The sequence below is a fragment of the Archocentrus centrarchus genome, chromosome 2, assembly GCF_007364275.1.
Source record: "Archocentrus centrarchus isolate MPI-CPG fArcCen1 chromosome 2, fArcCen1, whole genome shotgun sequence".
NCBI lineage: Eukaryota > Metazoa > Chordata > Actinopteri > Cichliformes > Cichlidae > Archocentrus > Archocentrus centrarchus.
Window position 1 is genome coordinate 17,795,399 of NC_044347.1, and position 19,163 is coordinate 17,814,561.

General features: G+C 40.8%; 1 protein-coding gene across 1 annotated transcript in view; it reads left to right on the forward strand.

Annotated features, from left to right (window-relative positions):
- Positions 1-11,100, forward strand: part of ncam2 (neural cell adhesion molecule 2) — a 488,348-nt gene extending 477,248 nt beyond the window's left edge. Inside the window, exon 17 of the mRNA XM_030747061.1 lies at positions 8,016-11,100. Within this exon, the coding sequence (XP_030602921.1) occupies positions 8,016-8,130 (115 nt within the window). The 3' untranslated portion in view covers positions 8,131-11,100. The remainder of the gene's footprint in view (positions 1-8,015) is intronic.
- The last annotated feature ends 8,063 nt before the right edge of the window (positions 11,101-19,163 follow it).

The following is a 19,163-nucleotide window of genomic DNA, read 5'->3' on the forward strand; positions in this document are numbered from 1 at the left end:
GTCGTTTTGACTGTTGGGTTTTCTCTGTATTATTGTAGGGTCTTTACCCACAATACAAAGCGCCTTGAGGCGACAGTTTGTTGTGATTTGGCGCTATATAAATAAAATTGAATTGAATTGAATTGGTGATAGGACTGGTGCCAACTCCAGCCCCATCCTGTCAGTCAGTGAACCAGAAATAGTTTTGTGCTTCTGTCAGGTTCTCCAGAAACCACCTGGCAGGAAACCTAAAGAAACAGTTCAGTAGTGATTTTTAATGCAAAACAACAGCTGCTCATATTCTTTTACCCAGAGACAAAAAGTCAGAGTTGAGTAAAGCTGATGTTGTGTCACGGTGAGATTTTAACTGTTAAGGTGACGCAGGAGAGGTTTTTGCTAAAGTCTGCTGTTTATTCAAGATTGAGAAGTTTGAGTAGAGGCTCAGTGATAGATTTGGCTTGGAGCAGATAGTGTTTATATGTATATATAAAATATAAAACGGAATGCTAGATTACAGCTCAGGCCGTAGATGTAGAGAAAGAAAGCATTCCCACGACAGTGTCGATTACTGAGGGAAAATGTGTTTGAGGTGCCAATTGTTTTATTTATAACAACTTCCTGTCTGCTCAAAAAAATAAATGAATAAATCAACCATCAGGGCACTGCCTTACCTTCCATGGGCTCAGATGTAGCTTAATAATCTTGAAATGTGTCGAACATTGTAATGGTGACTGCCACACTGTTGCTTCATTCCACAGTGCTTAGTGTCAGCCACAATACTTAGCATGTTAAGGAGACTGCAAAATTATCAAAATAAAATGGCAAAAATGACAGAATACCCAAAATATTGAACCAATTATCCAACCCAAGTCAGAGTGTTTAAGAAGTAAAACTTGGAAATCAGTTTCACTGCTTGTTACTCTTTGCGATACAAACCCATCAGCCTGCTACTGAATGCTAAAAATAAACGAACAATTCTCTTACACCACACCTGCGTTAGCATTTTGGAAATGGGTAGATAATATCAACTAGCTATACAGAGCTACGCTGCACGCCAGACAGTAGTGCATCGCTGAAGTTTACAACCTATTTCATGGCAATGAAAGTGCCGAAGTGCCAATCAGCTGCTGGAAACACCTTTACTCTGTGTTTACTGTATATTGCATTGCAACCAATCAAAACTTTATTTATATAGCAGTTTTCATACAACTTTTACACAATCAAACTCTCATAATGTCCTCAAAAAACTTTCTAATCCAAAAATATACTACAAATACAAGAAAACCAGCTGACGGCAATACTGCAAAATGGCAGAGATCAGCGGGCGTCTAAAATCTAAGGAGTGAACGAGTGAACAAGGGCAGGGAACTGGAGCACGGCTTTATATATACGGCATCTTCAAATCTGCCCACAAACAGCTTTTGTGGATGTTCAAACTGCAGTATAATAGTGGTTTATGTCCCTCTTAAACAAAAACCCATCACCTTTTAAATTGAATATTGGTTTATTTTTTCCACCTTAATAGTGGCATCTGCATTAAAAAAAAAAACAAACAAAAACAACTCGCTTTTATGTTCTAAAGCTATGACTTTGGTTAAATGACTCCCTCAGGTCTTTAATAGGGTGTATTATAGCAAAACAAGTTAACTGTGCTTCTGTCACAGCAGATGCAGGATTTTGCATATATACATTTAACTTAAATGTTCAGCTAAAGGAGGTTCCAGTGCAGAAAATTAAGTTAAAGTGAGTTAATCAAAGCAGATGGATTGTTCCTGCTTTGGTCTGTCATTCACGATTATGCTGTTTGCCCCAGTTTAATCACTGCTTTACCATTTTCTTTCTACAGTGCATTGTTTGATGCAAGCACAGTCATTCTTCTTTGTTTTCTGTTAAGATAAAAATTAAACATCATTACAGGGATGCAGAGCCCCTTGATTCTCCAAACTTTTTGAAAGACAAGACAGTCTGTATTATTGACATGTAGAGAACACATAAATTTCAAATTCTGGAGCAGCAGACTGAGGTGGATGACATTTAATTAAGTGTGAGCTCACAGCACTCTCTTAACTCCAGAGCAAACAGAAATCTGCTTGTCTCGAGAAGCTAAAAGGCTTCGGCTGGAGCGATCCCGACGAAGAAAAAAAGACATATACCTGCCTGGTCTTCAGTTTCTCTACATTCTTATTCTGCAGTTGTGTAAACAAGCTCATTTCTACAACAGGTCAGGTAACAAGGTGTCTGATCCACATGTAAACAGCCAAATTGTCCATCAGCAGCTCTGTCAAAGTGCCTTTGACAAAGACTTCCACTTCTAGGCTCACAGTGAGTTCCCGGATGTCAACTCAGATTTTAAAAAAAGAAAAAGTACTAAAACTAAATGTACGTGCATAGATTTCGATAAGGGTGTAAACAAACTCTCCGGGGACATGCTGCAGCCACGACTGCGAGCCACACTAATTTATCACAGTGAAAAAGCAAAGATTGCAGGCTGCCTTCATGGCCTGCCATAGATGGCCGCGTGTTTAATTAACATCTGCAGAGGAAAGAACAAGTCGCCCCTGCTGTGCTTTGGTGTCACTTAGAAGCGTACAGATTACAAATACGCATCTGCATGCGCGCTCTGATATCTCGCCAGCACACCGTGAGGTTCGCACAGCTGCTGGCTCTCGCAGCACAATCAGAGGTTTGTCAAGACCCTGTAGCATTGCTGCCTTGTTTATCAAACAATGTTCTGAATTGAACTTCTGATGGCGTGTGCATATTCTGTACAAATAAGAAGTTTATGCACGCGAGATAGTGTGTGCAGGGTGATGAAAAATGACTCCGCTGCTGTATTTCTCTCAGCATTTGGGGGGGAAAGATTATCAAGATTATTATTTTTAACTGTGACCACGATGTTAAACACTGTGCGAGCAAAGAAATCCTCGAGATCCTTGTGTCAACACAGATCTGCTTTGTCAAACCAAGTCACAGTGTTGTCGTGATAGAAGAAAAGTTACCCAGGTAGACAGGGCACGAGAGAGGTGAAGAAGAGAGTGCAGGCAGGGTGGAGTGGAAGGAGACGAGTGTCAGGGGTGATTTGTGACAGAAGGATAGCAGCAAGAGGGAAAGGAAAGGTTTACAGGATGGTAGTGAGACCCGCTATGAATGTGTGGTTTGGAGACAGTGGCGCTAAAAGGATGCAGAGCTGAAGATGTTCAGATTTTCATTGGGAGTGACCGGGATGGACAGGATTAGAAATAGTGCTCAGGTTGAGCAGTTTGGAGATAAAGTTAGAGAGGCGAGGCTGAGATGATTTGGACATGTGCAGAGGAGGGACGGTGGATATGCTGGACCAGGGATGTTGAAGATGGAGCTTCCAGGTGGGAGGAAAAAAGGAAGGCCGCAGTGGAGGATCATGGATGTAGTGAAGGAGGTCGTGCATATGGTTGGTGTAACAGAAAAGGATGCTAGGAAATGAGATGGAGGCAGATGATCCGCTGTGGCGAACACTAAAGGGAGCAGCCAAAAGAAGGAAAAGAGGCTTCATGTGAAGTGAAGTGAAGTGGGGACATTTTAAAGGCAACACTAGTGTTGAAATTACTGTTGCCGCAGAAAATATCTGACATAAAGTCTTGTGTTATTTATTTTAATCTGCTGCTGGCTGCTGTTAGCATGGCGGCCCTTTTTTTCTTTTTTCTTAAAATAATATAATTTTCACCCTTGGAATCATCAGAAACATTTGTGGTAAACATAAAACATGCAAAATGTTCTTTTCTCATCACACAGAGCCCCATCAATAAATAATTAGCCCCCCCCCTCAAGTAGTTCTAGCAAGAAAAATATATCTGCTGCTTGTAAAATGTGGGCCTCAATCACTTCTAGAGTTTTGGGTTTTTTTCACAATTTCAAGATCTGCCTGTGGAGGCTTCATTGTACTATTTTGAACATTGGGAAAAAATAAAAGGTACACTCTGTTAAGCGGAACATCACATTGCACAGGAAAGTAAAGAGCGTGCTGTATGCAGACTGCTGACGCTTTAACAGTTACCATTTGCCTCAGTAATGGATTTGCGATCGCCTCGATTTCACCTCCACGCTCAAGAAAGAGGAAACGTCAAACACCAAGAGCCTTCGCCGAAGTTGAGAAAACCTCCCCACCTGAATTTAAGTCCAATCTAGGTTTGCGTGAAGCTAATGACACATGAAATTGGCTTCACTGTGCAGGAACTCCAACATCCACCAATCAATCGAAGGGGAACCCCCCTCTGGCCAATTGCAATATTGGGGCTTATTAGGTACGGCATCACGCGGGGATGCTGTTTTACATTCACGAGTTCGCTCACTGAAGGACTTCCCTGGAGCTTGGTAAACGTCCGGCGTGGCAATTGGAGGGGTGATTTTGTGTTGATGTAGAGCGCCTTTTAAAATTGACAATTTAGTCGAGAAAATTCACTTTTCATGCAGCAGAAACATCCAGTAATGGGAATAATAAAACCGTCCACCGATGCACCAGATGAGGTATGTTTAGACCTTTAAAGAAAGAAACAATTCAAAAAAAAATATAATTACTCAGTTAAATAACTACATTTCCATGACAGCAGGGATGACTGATATATATACAATGTTTTATTAAATGTCAATAGCAGTGTAAGCATTGCATTAGTGAAACACCGAGCTGTTTCAGTCAACCCTGCAACCTGCGGGTTCATATTTACTGAGAGAGCGATGTCAGCCTTCTTATTGTACTCTCAGCAAAAAAACAAAAAAACAATTAAGTGTTCCTTTAAAGGGGAAATTCAGCTCATAGAATAATGTATGAGTCATCCAAGAAATGTTTATCATATGCCTACATTTAGTAGTAAAGAAAAAAAGCCTTGAAAAATGCTAATGATTTTTTTGAAGAAGATATAGAGCCGAGCTTTCAGTCAGAACCTTCATTTGACGGATGGTTTCTGTCTCTGAGTCCTGAATGATTAACAGCAGCAAAATAAGAGGTGGAATCATCCTGTGAACTCAGGAAATGAGCACTCCTAAAGTCAAGTGTACTGGCCTGGTACGGGTCTATATTGCCCTTTTTGTTTGTGACTCAACCCGCCTTTTTTTAACTAAATGTCTTGATAGAATTGGAGAAATGCAAACTGAATGAAGCAAATATTAGGAACAAGAGAGCACTGACAATGTGAATCAATGTGAAAGCCACAGTTCCTTATTGATTCCCTTATTAAACCTATCCTACTTTCAAAAGATGGAGTGTAAAAGAAGTGGCTTTGTATAAGAGCGGGCCGCAACTCAATGCTACTTTTATTTAGCATTTTCTGTGATTATTATTATTATTATGTTTTTGTTTGTTTCTTTTCTTTTTTTGCATTTTCTTTTTGTTTGTTTGGATGTGGACACATTTAGACATCCCTTGCTAAAAATGTCAGAGCTTGGCTTTATTCCCAAAATAGGGAAAAAAAAAAAATGACAAAAGACAGATGACTGTTTTGATTTTCCACGGGTCCCCCTGTGGTTCATATTTTTTCAGTGAATGTGTCCCTGCTGGTTTGTCAATAAGTGGTTTTTGGGTAGGCTTTAGTATTTTAGTGGCTAGGACAAGTAGATTTGACACTGCTGATAAATATTTCTTTGAAATTTCTGCCCTGCTAACATATAAATACATCAAAGGATTCAAATTCAATTGTCAGAGTGCACAAAATGGCAGTGAGCCACCTGTAATGGCACAGAGGGAGGAATAATATGGCTTTTTTTTTTTTTTGTCCAATCACTACGCCCTAATTATGGGTCATTTTGGATGTTTGAATTTGTGTAATTCAAATTAGAATACAAATGTGAGTCATTACAACAAAAGATATTAGTAATTGCTACTATTTCGGTCTCATTATATTACAGCATTATTTTATTCTGACCCAGTGCCTGTATTAACTGCACTTCGATGAAGCCAAGTCAGCCGAATGCAGATGGAAGCTCTCATACATCATATTACTTGAAACACGGGCTGGTTGGATTTTCATCATACTGATGCATATTAACATAAAGATAAAGCTGTGATGTCCTTCTGCGGCATTACTCCAAACAAAAACTCGTGGAAGATTAGATGAACAAGCATGCCTGAGATGGGGCTGTAAGCCAGTCAAATGGTCCGTGGCTATTTCCTTTTTTGTCCTCATCAAAACAAATCAAACCTGCAAGAAACTGGAGGTGAGCCCACTCTGGAGTTACTGCAGTCCAGAATTTCACTTAAAACTACTAATAAGGGTTACATGGAACGTTAGGAGACAGACGGTGTGACGCCATGAATATTAAAGGAACCTTATCTGTTTTCCTTTATTTTCTGTCATAACTATACTGTTACAGTGTTCAGAATAAACATGGCCAAAGTTTAAAAAAATTGATTTATCCATCCATCCATTCTCTTCCGCTTATCCGGGGCCGGGCCGCGGGGGCAGAAGCCTAAGCAGAGAAGCCCAGGCTTCCCTCTCCCCAGCCACCTCCTCCAGCTCATCCGGAGGGACTCCAAGGTGTTCCCAGGCCAGCCGAGAGATATAATCTCCCCAGCGTGTCCTGGGTCTACCACGGGGCCTCCTCCCAGATTTAAAAAAAATTAATTTCCTTAGACCTCAATCATGTAGTTCTAGAGACTGGAAGACCTCGCTCACACTAGAGTAAAAATAGGATGACAGCCCCTGTGTGACCAGGAAGCAGTGGTTGGCAAGTGATTGCATTGAATTCTTGTGCAGTCTGGGGCCCAGACGGTTGTCTTTCAAAGTAAAAGTTGCATCTTTTGAAATGTTTTAGTCGCGGTGCTAAGGTGCAACTTTTACTTTGTCGGCAAACATTATTCATTTCCGGTTTGTGTCATAATTTTTCAAGTTTCAGTACAGCTCAGAGAGTAAAACGGTGAGTGCTTGCAGACAAGATGGCAACTTTTATTTAAATTACAGTCGATAGTGGCAATCTGCTTGCTACCAAAGCAATAACAGGGGAGTTTTTGGTGCAGCACTCGATGCGACTGATTTCACCAAGCGTCACTCGCAACCATTAAATAGTTGCGACTGTGGTTGTCAGATGGTCACAGATCAGTCTTTAGGCCTGTGTGACTGGGGTCTTATAAGGTCATCTTAGGCCTAGCTGGAGCCACATTTCCTGTTATTCGTGTGATGAGGATGGATTGTGTTTTGGGCAAGCCATCTTGGGAGCAGCCAATCAGAAGGCTTTTAGTTAGGGGAACTTAAAGAGCTCAATTTGTTTCAGGTAGGATTTAACCCTGAATCATGTGAAAACAATACGGGGCTGTAAATGAGCATAATAGGATGATTATACTGAACAAAATTCCTGTAATTAATGACATTCTTTTCACATGTTACATTCAGGACCAAAGCAAACCCATCAAGCTTCATTGCTTTTCCTCACAAAACACGCGTAGACTGGTTTAGTTGAGAGTCACATTACTATCATATACTGCTGAAACAAGCAAATACTTTAGAGTCTCGGCACCATATGTGTGCACTGGTTTCTTTAAAAACGTGGATGGCATTCATGCTTGGTGAACAGATGCAGAAAGTCCAGTAAGAAGCCCGCTAAGACATGCCGCTTATAATTATTCATGCCTCATCTCCATCCTCATCAGACATCTAGAGCACTGAAAACAAACACAAGCTGACAAATTGATCACTTCTCCAACCATCCAGACCAAACGTAGGCAAGAATAGGAATAATTTGCCTTTCTCTAACCCCTTGTGCAGCCCAGTCGAGGCTATATTTAATATCCGTGCTGCCTTTTTCCCTTCAATTAAATTCAGCTTTATTAATCCCAATGGAGGCAACTTATTCACACACCAAAAGGTCTATAAGATGGAGTTTAATGCTGGTGGGAGCACATTTTGTGGAGAAAAACCATTAAGCCTAAACTCTCTTGTGGCAGTAATTCAGATCTGCTTCTTTAGAATTTACTATGCGCCTGTTCATATGCTTTAAGTCCTTGTAATTACTATGTGTACAAGCTGTGTATGTCACTTCCATTTTTGTGCATTTCCTCTCTTGTTTTGCTGCAGGAAGCTACCGCTGAAGGAAGAAAACGGAAGAGAGGTTCTCAAGCCGGATACGATTGAAATCAAAGTGCACAGCGACAACAGCATCCACATAAAGCCCGACGACAGCAAAGCGTAAAAGGGTCGGTCCTCCCGCCACCAAAAGAACATTCGGATCACAAGACCAAAACCCAGAGAAACTACAACACTGGAAAATAGTGGAGTAAAATACCATATCTGTTTATAGCAATGCCCCAGTGAAAGGCATGTGTAAATACAAATAATAGAGAGAAAATAGAAAGGAAGAAAGTGTCAACCTTTTAGACACCCTGAGTGATTAATGTATCATGTTCTTAAAAACATGGCATCAGTGGAAAGCTCTTGTTGATCAATGATTGTATATTATTTTCTGCTTTTATTTCTCACGCTACATAAGTATTATTTCTTGGATTATGCTTTTTGTTTTGTTTATTTGTCTGTTTTACACTCCACATGAGATTTTTTTTTCTTTTTAAAAGCAAATGCATGGGCGGACCCTCACTGCAGGACATCACAGTGATTTAAGCCTGTTTCCATGCCTGAGTGCTACTCTACGACATCCTTTTCATGCCTGCGTTAGCCGAGCTAGGTGCCCAGCTAATCAGAGGCAGACGCCGAGTCATTGCGCTTCAAGTTAGCAGGCTTTACTAGCACGCGCTAAACAGGTTTTTTTTATAAGATCTGAAGCTTTATCGTTTAAAGAAAACATTATTAAAGGCTCTTCTGTGATGCATTTGTTTCTAGCTGAAACTGTATTAATTTTTCCTGAAGATTTGGACTTAATATTTGATTTATTTTGTTTTCCGAGGGGTTTTTCTGACTCTATATAAGTAATCAGCAGTATACAAAAATCACAAGAAGGAAGAATGTGTCGCAGCATATGACGTATACAGTACAATACCACACATGTGCATTGATGTCACTGTTAGCAAAGCCTTTTAAATTGATACTGAATATTGTTGACACCGTTCAGGTGTCTAACTCATAAGAATGTTTTATTCATCAGCTGCATACGCCGTAATGTGTCGTATATTGTTGCCAGAGGTTAGCCACACTGCAGGCCGAGTTATGCTTTGGTGTATAACGAGCAATGAAAAAAATGATGTTGATGTGCTGAAAGGCGTCCCCATGAATGCCCAGACCAGTAATCTTTGCTATCTGTAAAAGCAGAAGAAGTATTGAGTGGTACCACTCGAGGCATGGGAACAAACGAGGAAAGGTGCGCTCGAGAGAAATAACATGTACGCCATGTCTGTTTTAAATGATAAACTTTGCTTTCTTTGATCATTCTTGCCTCAGATCTGCCTCTGATGCAGTTTTTTTTTTTTTTTATTATTATTTTCTTGGTCTGGTCACAGTTCTCTCTGATGTTGTCACGTGTTGTACATAGGTGAAAAAAAAAAAAAAGAGTATTTTACAAAGCTTTTATGTAAATATACCCTAAAGGATGTGTCTTTTTTCCAAATGCAAAAGGCTTGGCTTTTTTTGTGAACACTCCTTGGATGAAAAGCTGTTGGGGTTTTTTTTTTTTTTTTTCTTCCTTTTTTTCCCTTCCGTTGTGTTTTGGTCCAAAGTTCAGTGATGGTGTAATATTGCTTTTCCTAGTCATTTGCTTTCCCTTAAGAAAACCCATGCCCTAAGGCTATTTCACGGCATTTCAATGGAGGCAGTAATTACGGCATTAATGTGCCTTCTCTCTCTATTTTTTTTTTTTTTTTTAATAACCTCCCCTGTTGTGGCCCAGAGCCGCTGCAGCGGTGTAGACCATCAAATGAACTTTTGATCAAAGCTTAGCTGCTTTGAGCCACAGAATGTGTCAGAAGATTGAATTGTATTGTGATGCTGTGGTTTCTGGGAAACGTAGTCATAGGATTGTGGGTTCTAGTCATCGACACTGGACGGGAACAGACATGTGTAACTACCTAGTACAACTAGATGTCAGGTCGCAGCTGTTGAGTGGGAGGTAAAGAAATCTGGTTAAGTGGCATGTAAGGAATCATCACATCAGTGCGTGTGGGCGTGTGCGTGTGTGTGTCTGTGCATACATGCATGGGTGCGTGAATACACTTGTCTACATGAATCAGGTTGCATGTATGTCTGTTGAATGTATCTGCACGTACTGTAAGTTAATCTGTTTGTATGTTTGCGATGATGTGCGCCCATTTTTTTTTCTTTCTTTCAAAATAAGAGTCTCTAAAACTCCAAACCCTATCCTACACTAAAAAGTTAAGTGCCATTCTGGCATTTATTTTATTATAATTTATTTGTTAATTTTGTTACCTATTTATAATAAAATGTGAGTACACTCTCCATCTCCATGATGCATCGTGTGGCAAGTGAAGGTGATGATGACCACATGCCAAGTATGAACGTCAGAGTCCTCTGAGTGCACGGGCGTTTCTCTTTTGAGCGTGGTGTGAGTTGGCGAGAGCTCTCACGCTGAGTTTCGGGGTGCGCTCTAATAGTTAAAACCTGATTATGTAGCTCTCGACAGTGATTAATTCCCTAGGCTGCAGCACTCCTTGCATGTGTCTGCCAGCCCCTCCTGTGCCCTCCCCCCTGCCCCTCCACCACCATTCCCTGCCTCTCAGACTCCACTGGTTTTTATCTCAGACTAACGTAGTGCTGGCTTTGTTTTCTCACAGTGAGCCCTTGTACCTGCATATCTCTAAAGGATGGTCCTGCCATGGAGTGGTTCCGCTGCCTGTTACGATCACTGTAAATATGGGAGCACAGTGCCTGGAGGCTATACGATTTGTACATGTTCTTTTGTATTTGAATATGAGTCTAACCCCCACCCCCACCCCAAGCCTTCTTCTCCACCCCTCCCTCGTCCTGCTTTCCCTCTCTGTCTCCTCCATTATACCTCAGTCCTTTTTCTGTAGGGGGTAAAAACAGGTGTGTTTCAGCTCAGTGTACAGTATGTGTCCTCTTTGTCCCCATGCTCCCTGTGTCCCTTGGACTGTCCCCGCTGAGTGTGCTTTGTGCAGGAGGTGGGAACTATTGATGTCTCTCTGTACGTACCTGTGGAACACTTGTGACTCCTATCATTGGCCGCTGTAAATAAACATGACCTGGTAGAAGAGAGCGAGACGTTGTCGTTACTGGTTTCATTTTTGCGTTTCTACCGACTCTCCGTCTTACATGTGGATGCCCAAAAAAAGCCTTATAAGTGTAATTTTCTATTTATTTATACTGTAGTTTAGTCCTTTATGTTCATTTATCAGTACTGAAAACACAGCAGCTGATCAGATAAGTTTGGCATAAAGGCTAAAAAGGAAAAGGCCAGGTTTCAAAAGTTATAAAATCCTGTCAGTACCCCCAAGGCTTTAATAAGTACTACACTACTTTCTATACAGGTGCTGTGGCTTCGTACCTTGACATTTCACTATGACAAAACTCCAGAAAAGGATATAACATGTTCATTAGTGAATTTAAAAGAAAACAGAGGTAGATTTTAAGTCTGGGTAAAGTCTGCCAAGCTATTTCTGCCTGTTGTGGTCCAATCTCTGCAAAACTCATTTTAACCCAATTACAAATGTTACCATTATTATACGTTAACATGTACACTCACTGATCACTTTATTTCAGTACACCTGTTCAACTGCTCATTAACACAAATATCACCCAATAATCACCCAATCACATGACGGTACATCAGTGCATTTAGGCATGTAGCCATGGTCCAGATGACCTGCTGAAGTTCACGCCATGCATCTGAATGTGGAATAAAGGTTGATTTAAGTCAGCCAGTTGGGCTGGTCTGAGTATTTCAGAAATAGCTGAGATAATGGGATTTTTCCCACACAGCAGTCTCTAAGCTTTAGAGATTCAAAAATGATCCAGTAATCAGCTGTTCTCAAAAATGCCTTTGTGATGCCAGTGGTCAGAAGAGAACGGCCAGACTGCTTTGAGCGGATGGAAAGTCAACAGTAACTCAAATAGCCGCAATTTACAACCAAGTTATGCAGAAGAGCACACAACACATTCAATATTAGAGCAGATGGGCTACAGCAGCAGAAGACCACTCTGCTCAGCTAAGAATGGGAAACTGAGGTTACAGTTCACGTGGGAACACCAAAATTGGACAATAGAAGATTGGAGACTCAGTTTCTGCTGTCATATTTGGATGGTATGGTCAGAATTTGGCAGAAACAACATGAAAATGTGGATCTATCCTGCGTTGCATCAGTGGTTCAGGCTACTGGTGGTGGCGTAATGATGTTGGTGATATTTTCTTGGCACACTTTTGGCCCCTTAGTACCATCTGAGCATCGCTTAAATGCCACAGCCTACCTGAGTATTAATGCTGTCGTGTCAATGTGTTTATGACTACAGTGACCATATCTTCTGATGGCTGCTTGCAGCAGGATAATGGATCATATCGCAAAGCTCAAATGATCTCAAACTGGTTTCTTGAACATGACAATGACTTCACTGTACTCAAATGTCCTCCCTAGTCACCAGATCTCAATCCAGTAGAGGACCTTTGGGATGTGGTGGAGCAGGAGATGTGCAGCCGAAAAATCTGCAGAAACTGTGTGATGCTGTCAAAATGCACCAGGAGCTCTGAGGAATGTTTCCAGCACCTTGTTGAATCTATGCCATGAAGAATGTAGTTCTTCAGGTAAAAGGGGGTCCAACTAACAAGGTGTAACGACAAAAGTGGCCAGGGAGTGTATATGTGACCCGATCTGTAAAAACAAGTTGCTGGGGCTACAGTACTTCTTAGGCAAATAACATATGAATCAGCGCCGCATTGCGGGTAATTTCCAGGTGTTCTTAGCAACAATGGAGAGATCGCTTACATGTTTTGAGCGCTATGATCAGCTACCACTGATGTCATCATTAAAATGACTTTGCGTAGCTATTCAAAGTAATTAAGAATTAGCCCCTGTGACTTGTGACGCCTTTTTCCCACATTGGGTCACATACTGGTAGCTGTTATCACCTCATTATATGGTGGTCATTATCCCTTGGTGAACAAAAGTAATAGAAGAAATATTGTGGCTTGGGTTCAAATGCAGCCTTTCCCAGTGTAAAACATGTTACAAAGCTTCCTTATGTAGCTTCACACAGTATTTACCAGCAAAGGTTTTATGTGCATTTCTACACATTTCCACAAGAGTGTGGCTGGCTTTCTGTTAATCGCTGTCTATCATTTGTTTATCAAGTCCCTACTAAGACTGCTAGTACAGTAGGTTAAGTAGGTACTTGCAATTTGTATGGGACTCATTGCAGCTGATAATGACCATGCAATGAGCTGATAAAATGAAATCAAGTGATAAAAAAGTGATAATTTATGAAGTATCATTTATAAACTAAGAAATTAATTAAATGCACCATGTGAACCTGTGTTATTATCCTTTAGCTTGCAGAGGTTCACTGTGAGGTAATGTAACACTGACCAGCATGCAGTCACAGGATACTGATACTGGTGGTCAGTGATACTGGGTGAACATTTCATTATAATCCTCTGCTGTGTAATGGGTTACACGTTAGTCTGGTGCAATTGTGATAAAAGCAGACTAATCCACAAAGACACAACTTTAATAGCTTTTAATTTTTTCCCCGTTGAAGTCGATGGAGGTGTTTTTTCTTTTTTTCCAGAGGACAGGATGCTATTTTCATCAAGGTCATTCCTAAACCTTCATTACACCCGCTTTAAACGCAGCAACTGTGTTGCATCTAAATCTGGCCTCCCTTCCATGAAACAGAAGAACTGCTTTAATGATAAAACCAGAGAGACTGAGAAGCTTTGCTCAAAGGAGGAATTAAAACAATTCTGAATAGCATGGAGGAGCCACAGTGTTCCTTAACAAAGCTGCCCCCTCTTCAGCGCTCATTTGAAGTCAGCAGATAACGTTTCTCAGACGTCTCCCTCCTACAAGAGGGAGGGAGGGAAGCAGCGGGCTGCCTGTTGGATCCTGGCTGCAAGGGCCTCTGTTAACAAGGGGAACAAACTTCAACTTCATCTCCCACAGGGGCTCAAAGGAAGTCTGCACATCAAACACTGAGTCTCATTTGGATGAGGAGATGCAGAGAGGAGCGATATTGGCCGCTCAAGGGGGGGTAAGGAGGAGGAGGGTGGGAATGAGTTGAACAATCACCAGAGAAGAAAAGACACTTTCCCTCATTTTGTCACGTGGTGAACTGGCACTCTTCTGCAGGTGATTGCTTTTTTTTTTTTTTTCTAGACAGGAAGTTTGGCACGCAACAGAAGGGATGGACCACACACAAACACACACATAAATACACTGTGTTTAAGTACATTAAACACAGCAGGGAAGTCAAACAAAATGTGAAAAGATAGCACAGTAAGCCTTCAGGTAATATTTCTCCCCTAATCTTTCCGTTTGCAGAGAGTCCCGTGACACTGTGCGCAGACAGCACCTTAATCCCAACTATGAGAGAAGTTTGAGAGAAGAGGAGTGGAAGAAATCTCCATGCCATTGTTGAAGTTTTCTCTCTCTCTCTCCCTCACACACTTACAAGCATGCATGCACTTAAACGCCTCCTCTCACACACTTACACAGAGAATTCGTGCTCACAGGCTAATTTTTGAAACTTCCCTAAACTCTTAGCCACATGGGCAAATCCAGCAAAGAGATTATTGGCAGGTACAACCCTCCGCTTCCTTAATCTGCTTTATTTCAGACTCTCCCCGGAGAGGTCCATCTCTCCTGATTTGACAGGAGAGGAGATGGGAAGAGGAAGGTATGTCTGTGAGTATACTTGAGGTGTACTAATTGTCATTCAAGAGTTATGATACAATAACTCTGCAATGGCACTTTCCTCAAAGAGAAAAAGAAAATTAAAGAGTTCGAAAGTTTAAACTTTATAGAACTTCTGACTATGCCCAACAGTGATGTTCCTTAAGGAGAGTTGATAATGAGATTTCATCCATCGTTTGGCATCTTTCTAAGCCAAATGTTTAACAAGTGAGCTTTTCTTTCATGTTTACTTTGAAAGAACTTAAAGGTCCCAGAAATTTACTTTTGAACATTAATATAGCAGCAAACAACTCTGTTATATAAAGATGTAGTGGAGTCACAGCTTCCTCAGCACAGTCACAGTCCCTGCTGTAAAGCTGTTGGTCCTACCTTTAGTTTATTAAGAGTCAAGACTAAAAAAAAATAAGTAAAGTAAAAAAGGAGTATGGAATTTTAAGTATATTTATGTTATTTACAGATGTGCATTTGTGTCATCTCAGCTGAGAATGGATGTGTTGTTTCACCTCTCTCCCATGCTCTCTGTTCTCCTCTGGTCTGCTGCTTCACAAGTGGTGAAACAGAGAGCAGAGGAGCGCAGGAAAAACAGCAACTGTGACTGGGCTTAACATGAGTTGTCTTTGCATTGCAAGGCATTTCACAGTTCTAACATGGAACAGTGAATGTTTCTGGATTTATGTACTTATAGGGCACCAGGACATTGGCATTGGATCCTCTGGGTCTTGTAGGTTATTCCAAATGCAAGAAGCAAGATTTTATTGTTTTATGGCCATATTGATGTTTCCTTGCACTGTAATGTAAATAGACTGCAATAATATATATGGGCCTTTTCATTTATGATTCATATTTCTATTTTAAAAATGCAATAACTGCATATAACTTTAAGAATCCTTGTGCACTTCATATTTTCATACATATCTAACTGCATAGAGGCTTTAATATGTCTTGTGTGATTCACATTTATGCCTTATATTTTCACATCTGTCTCTTGTTCTTACAGCTCTCTATTTTATCTTATTTTTTTATTTATCCTAATTGCAGGGGAAATGATATTTTGATCTTGTGTATGTCCTGTACTTAGTGCAGCATTGACAATAAAGTTTCTTATCTTAATTTGAAAGAAGTGACTTCCCTCTTTTGCTGCTTAAAATCCCGAGCAGAAGGGGAACCATCTCTTTTAGAAGTGCTTAGAAGTGCCAGCACAAAAGCTCTCACAGTTCAGATGTATGAAAACTGATTGGTAGCGCGTTCAGATGATAAGGCAAAGGAGGATGATGAAGGATGGATACAAACATTTAATGCTCGGAGCAGAGCAAGTGCCTTGAGATTTGCGAGAAGGGTTGAAAGGGTGAGGAAAACTTGGAGGCATGCCATGCTTTGGTGCAAAGAAGATGTGTTTGACTTTTCAGCAGATTCGTGTAGCTGGGACTGAGGGTTCTCTGTAATTCTATCATAAGCACTTCTATCAGTAATTTCAGCAAAGAAGCTTCACTTAGCATTTCTATGGAAGCCATTACATGCCTACATCATCATTCATTTGGGGCAACATTCGTCATTCATGTGTGTGTGTGTGTGTGGATGGGGGGGGGGGGGGGGGGGGGGGGGGGGGTCGCCATGCCATAACATGACTGCTTGCATTCACACCTGTCAAACTCAATATAACCTTATTAAATGGCCCAAAGACGAGCCGCTAGGCGGTGAATTCTCAATGCTTTCAAGAACTTGCTGATTTATGCTTTATAAATTCAAGATGAGGTCACATCACCTGCTGAAGCTTTTAAAATTGGCTGTCAGAGTGGAAACAGTGCACTCTAAAAAGAGATAGTGGAATTGGAGACATAAATTGATGAGAAAGAAAATGAAGCCATACAACCTCTATTTTTCTTATTAAAAGCAACTAAACATCAGGCGATAAAGTAGCCCTCATGTTGTCTCTTTCTTTGTCCCGGCAAGCCAGCTCTTGAGGGAACCGAGACACAATCCAGATGACAAATGAGAGCTTTATGGCTGTTCGCACCGCAGACTCACTGTTCAAGGACACACCGGGAGGATTTTCCAAGGGAATAGGCCTAAATTACTTCAGGTTGTAACTCTTTCAATGTGATGCAGCGCCTTAAAAGAGAAACACAGGGGTATGTTGAGCTCAGGTGACAAAAGGCCTTTTGATATTCAGCACAGACACAGATTAATGCATTAGGATGGAAATCTTGAAGAAGTCACATATCCTGGTCACATCTCTCTGCGCTGTGATGCAGGGCTCTTTCATTATAAAGCTCGAAGCTACTGTACAGGAAGCATAATTGAGTCTTTGCATATATATCTGAGCAGTGAGAAAAGGCTTTTAAAGCCAGATGACAGAACACTTCCTCGCACAATAAAAAAAAAACTTTCAGAGAAACACTTGAGTTTCTTTGCTTGGAGGAAGGAAGTCATGGGAGGATTCTGTGTCAGAATTTGACTAATGAGCATTTATGTTGCTTAATGTTGTACTTTTAAATCCAGCAGTTCAGTAAATCTACTGTGGGGCAAATAATTATTTGAGCCCCTGAATTTGAATTTAGAGTGTTTCTGTAAAGAAGAGTGGACCAAAATCCCCCCTGACATGTGTGCAAGTCTGGTGACCAACTACAAGAAAGGTCTTACTGCTGTGCTTGCCAAAAAAGGTTTCTACACCAAGTACTAAATCATGCTTTGCTTAGGGATCAAATACTCATTTCACTCAGTGACATTATTACCTTTTACCTTATTACCTTTTATGTGATCTGATCATTTGTAAGCAAGCAAACAAATTCATGCCAGTTTTAGGATTCTTAACTTCAGATCTCAAGATACTTGAACTCCTGCACTTAAGGCAAAGCAAAAAAATAACAGTGCAGATTCATGTGACTGTTTGTTGGGATTTGGTGCTATATAAATAAAATTGGATTGAATTGAATTGAAAATGAGCTTTTTCCATTGTATCTAGGCTCAGAGATAGGGTGAGGAGATTAAGTGTTCGGAGGGGGGATGCAGAGTAAAGCTGCTTGAGCCAGTTGAGGTGGTTCAGGCATCTGACTAAAATACCTCCTAGGTGAGGTGTTTTGGGCATGTCTAACTGAGAGAAGACCTGAGGCAGGTCCAGGACATGCAGGCGAGATTATGTTTCTCAGCTTCCGCACAACCCCGCAGGAAGACCTTGAGGTGATGGCTGGGGAGAGGGAGCATCTTGACTGCTATCCCCGAGACCCAGGCCCAGATTAGTGGCAGAAAGTGGCAGGATGAAGTTTAGGAATCTCCTCTTTTCTAAAATGAAAAATACAGTGTACTGAGAAATGCCTGCTGCTTGTGGAGTTTAAAGAAAATATTCACCCTTGGATAATCTTACACAATTAGGCATCATCAATTAGTGATGCTCTGCGCGTTATTTTACAATAAAATGTTGTAATTGCTTTAATTTGCAGAAACAGCTGTGCTGGTAAAACAGTGATATGGCTTTTATCTACATTTGGATATGGCATAAATGTGAATAATAGAACAACAGCACCAAGCATGAAATTGACAGAAGGGCATAGAATAGCTGCTCTAAGAATAACAGTGACTAATAACAACCACATCATCTACTGTATATTTATGGGGAATAATTGTCTGAATCCACTAGATATGGTGTCAACAGTTTTTCAAAAAGCTGCGATGTGAAGTGAGTAATTGTGGTTTGTTTTTATCAGGCCTTGTCACTCAGTAGCTAACATGAAACTAACAGTCAACAGAATAGCACTTAGCTAATAGCACTGCTGGAGTGATCAGTTTTCCTCTCTTCAGACAGATATTAAAACAGAAACTTAGCAAGAAACTTTGTAAATTTGAAAGTCAGTAAGGTCTGCTCTGCACTGCACTAAATTCCTCGAGTCCTTTTCCGAGTTGTTTGAAAGTGAATTAACCACAAAGCTTGATTAAAGACAGCTAATGTCAGCTAATCATGGTAATTCATTGCTTTTGGGATTAATGAGCTCACACACGGCTCTCCAGTGAAACACGTATCATCTAGAAAAAGTGCTTTGATTTGAGCTTGCTGACATGTACGTTTTGGAGATAATCCTGTGCTCAACGTTAATAAATAGGAACATATTTTTTAATATACTATAGATTTTTTTTTCCCCCAGGGAAAAGTGCTTCCAAAGCCAGACAAGAATCAGTCCTAAAAGAAACCCAGAGGTGTTTTCAATTACCCACACCATGCTTCACCTGAGGTATGACACACCACACACTGTAGTACAGTATGCCGTACATCAGCTGGTTTCCTTTGTGGGAAAATGAGAGGTGCTGATGACTTAGGCGCCTTTTACTCTGGAATGTTTTCAGTGGAAATGGTGTCCTTTTCCCGTTTTCGTTTTTGAAATGTTCAGAGGGAAACGTTCCAAAAACG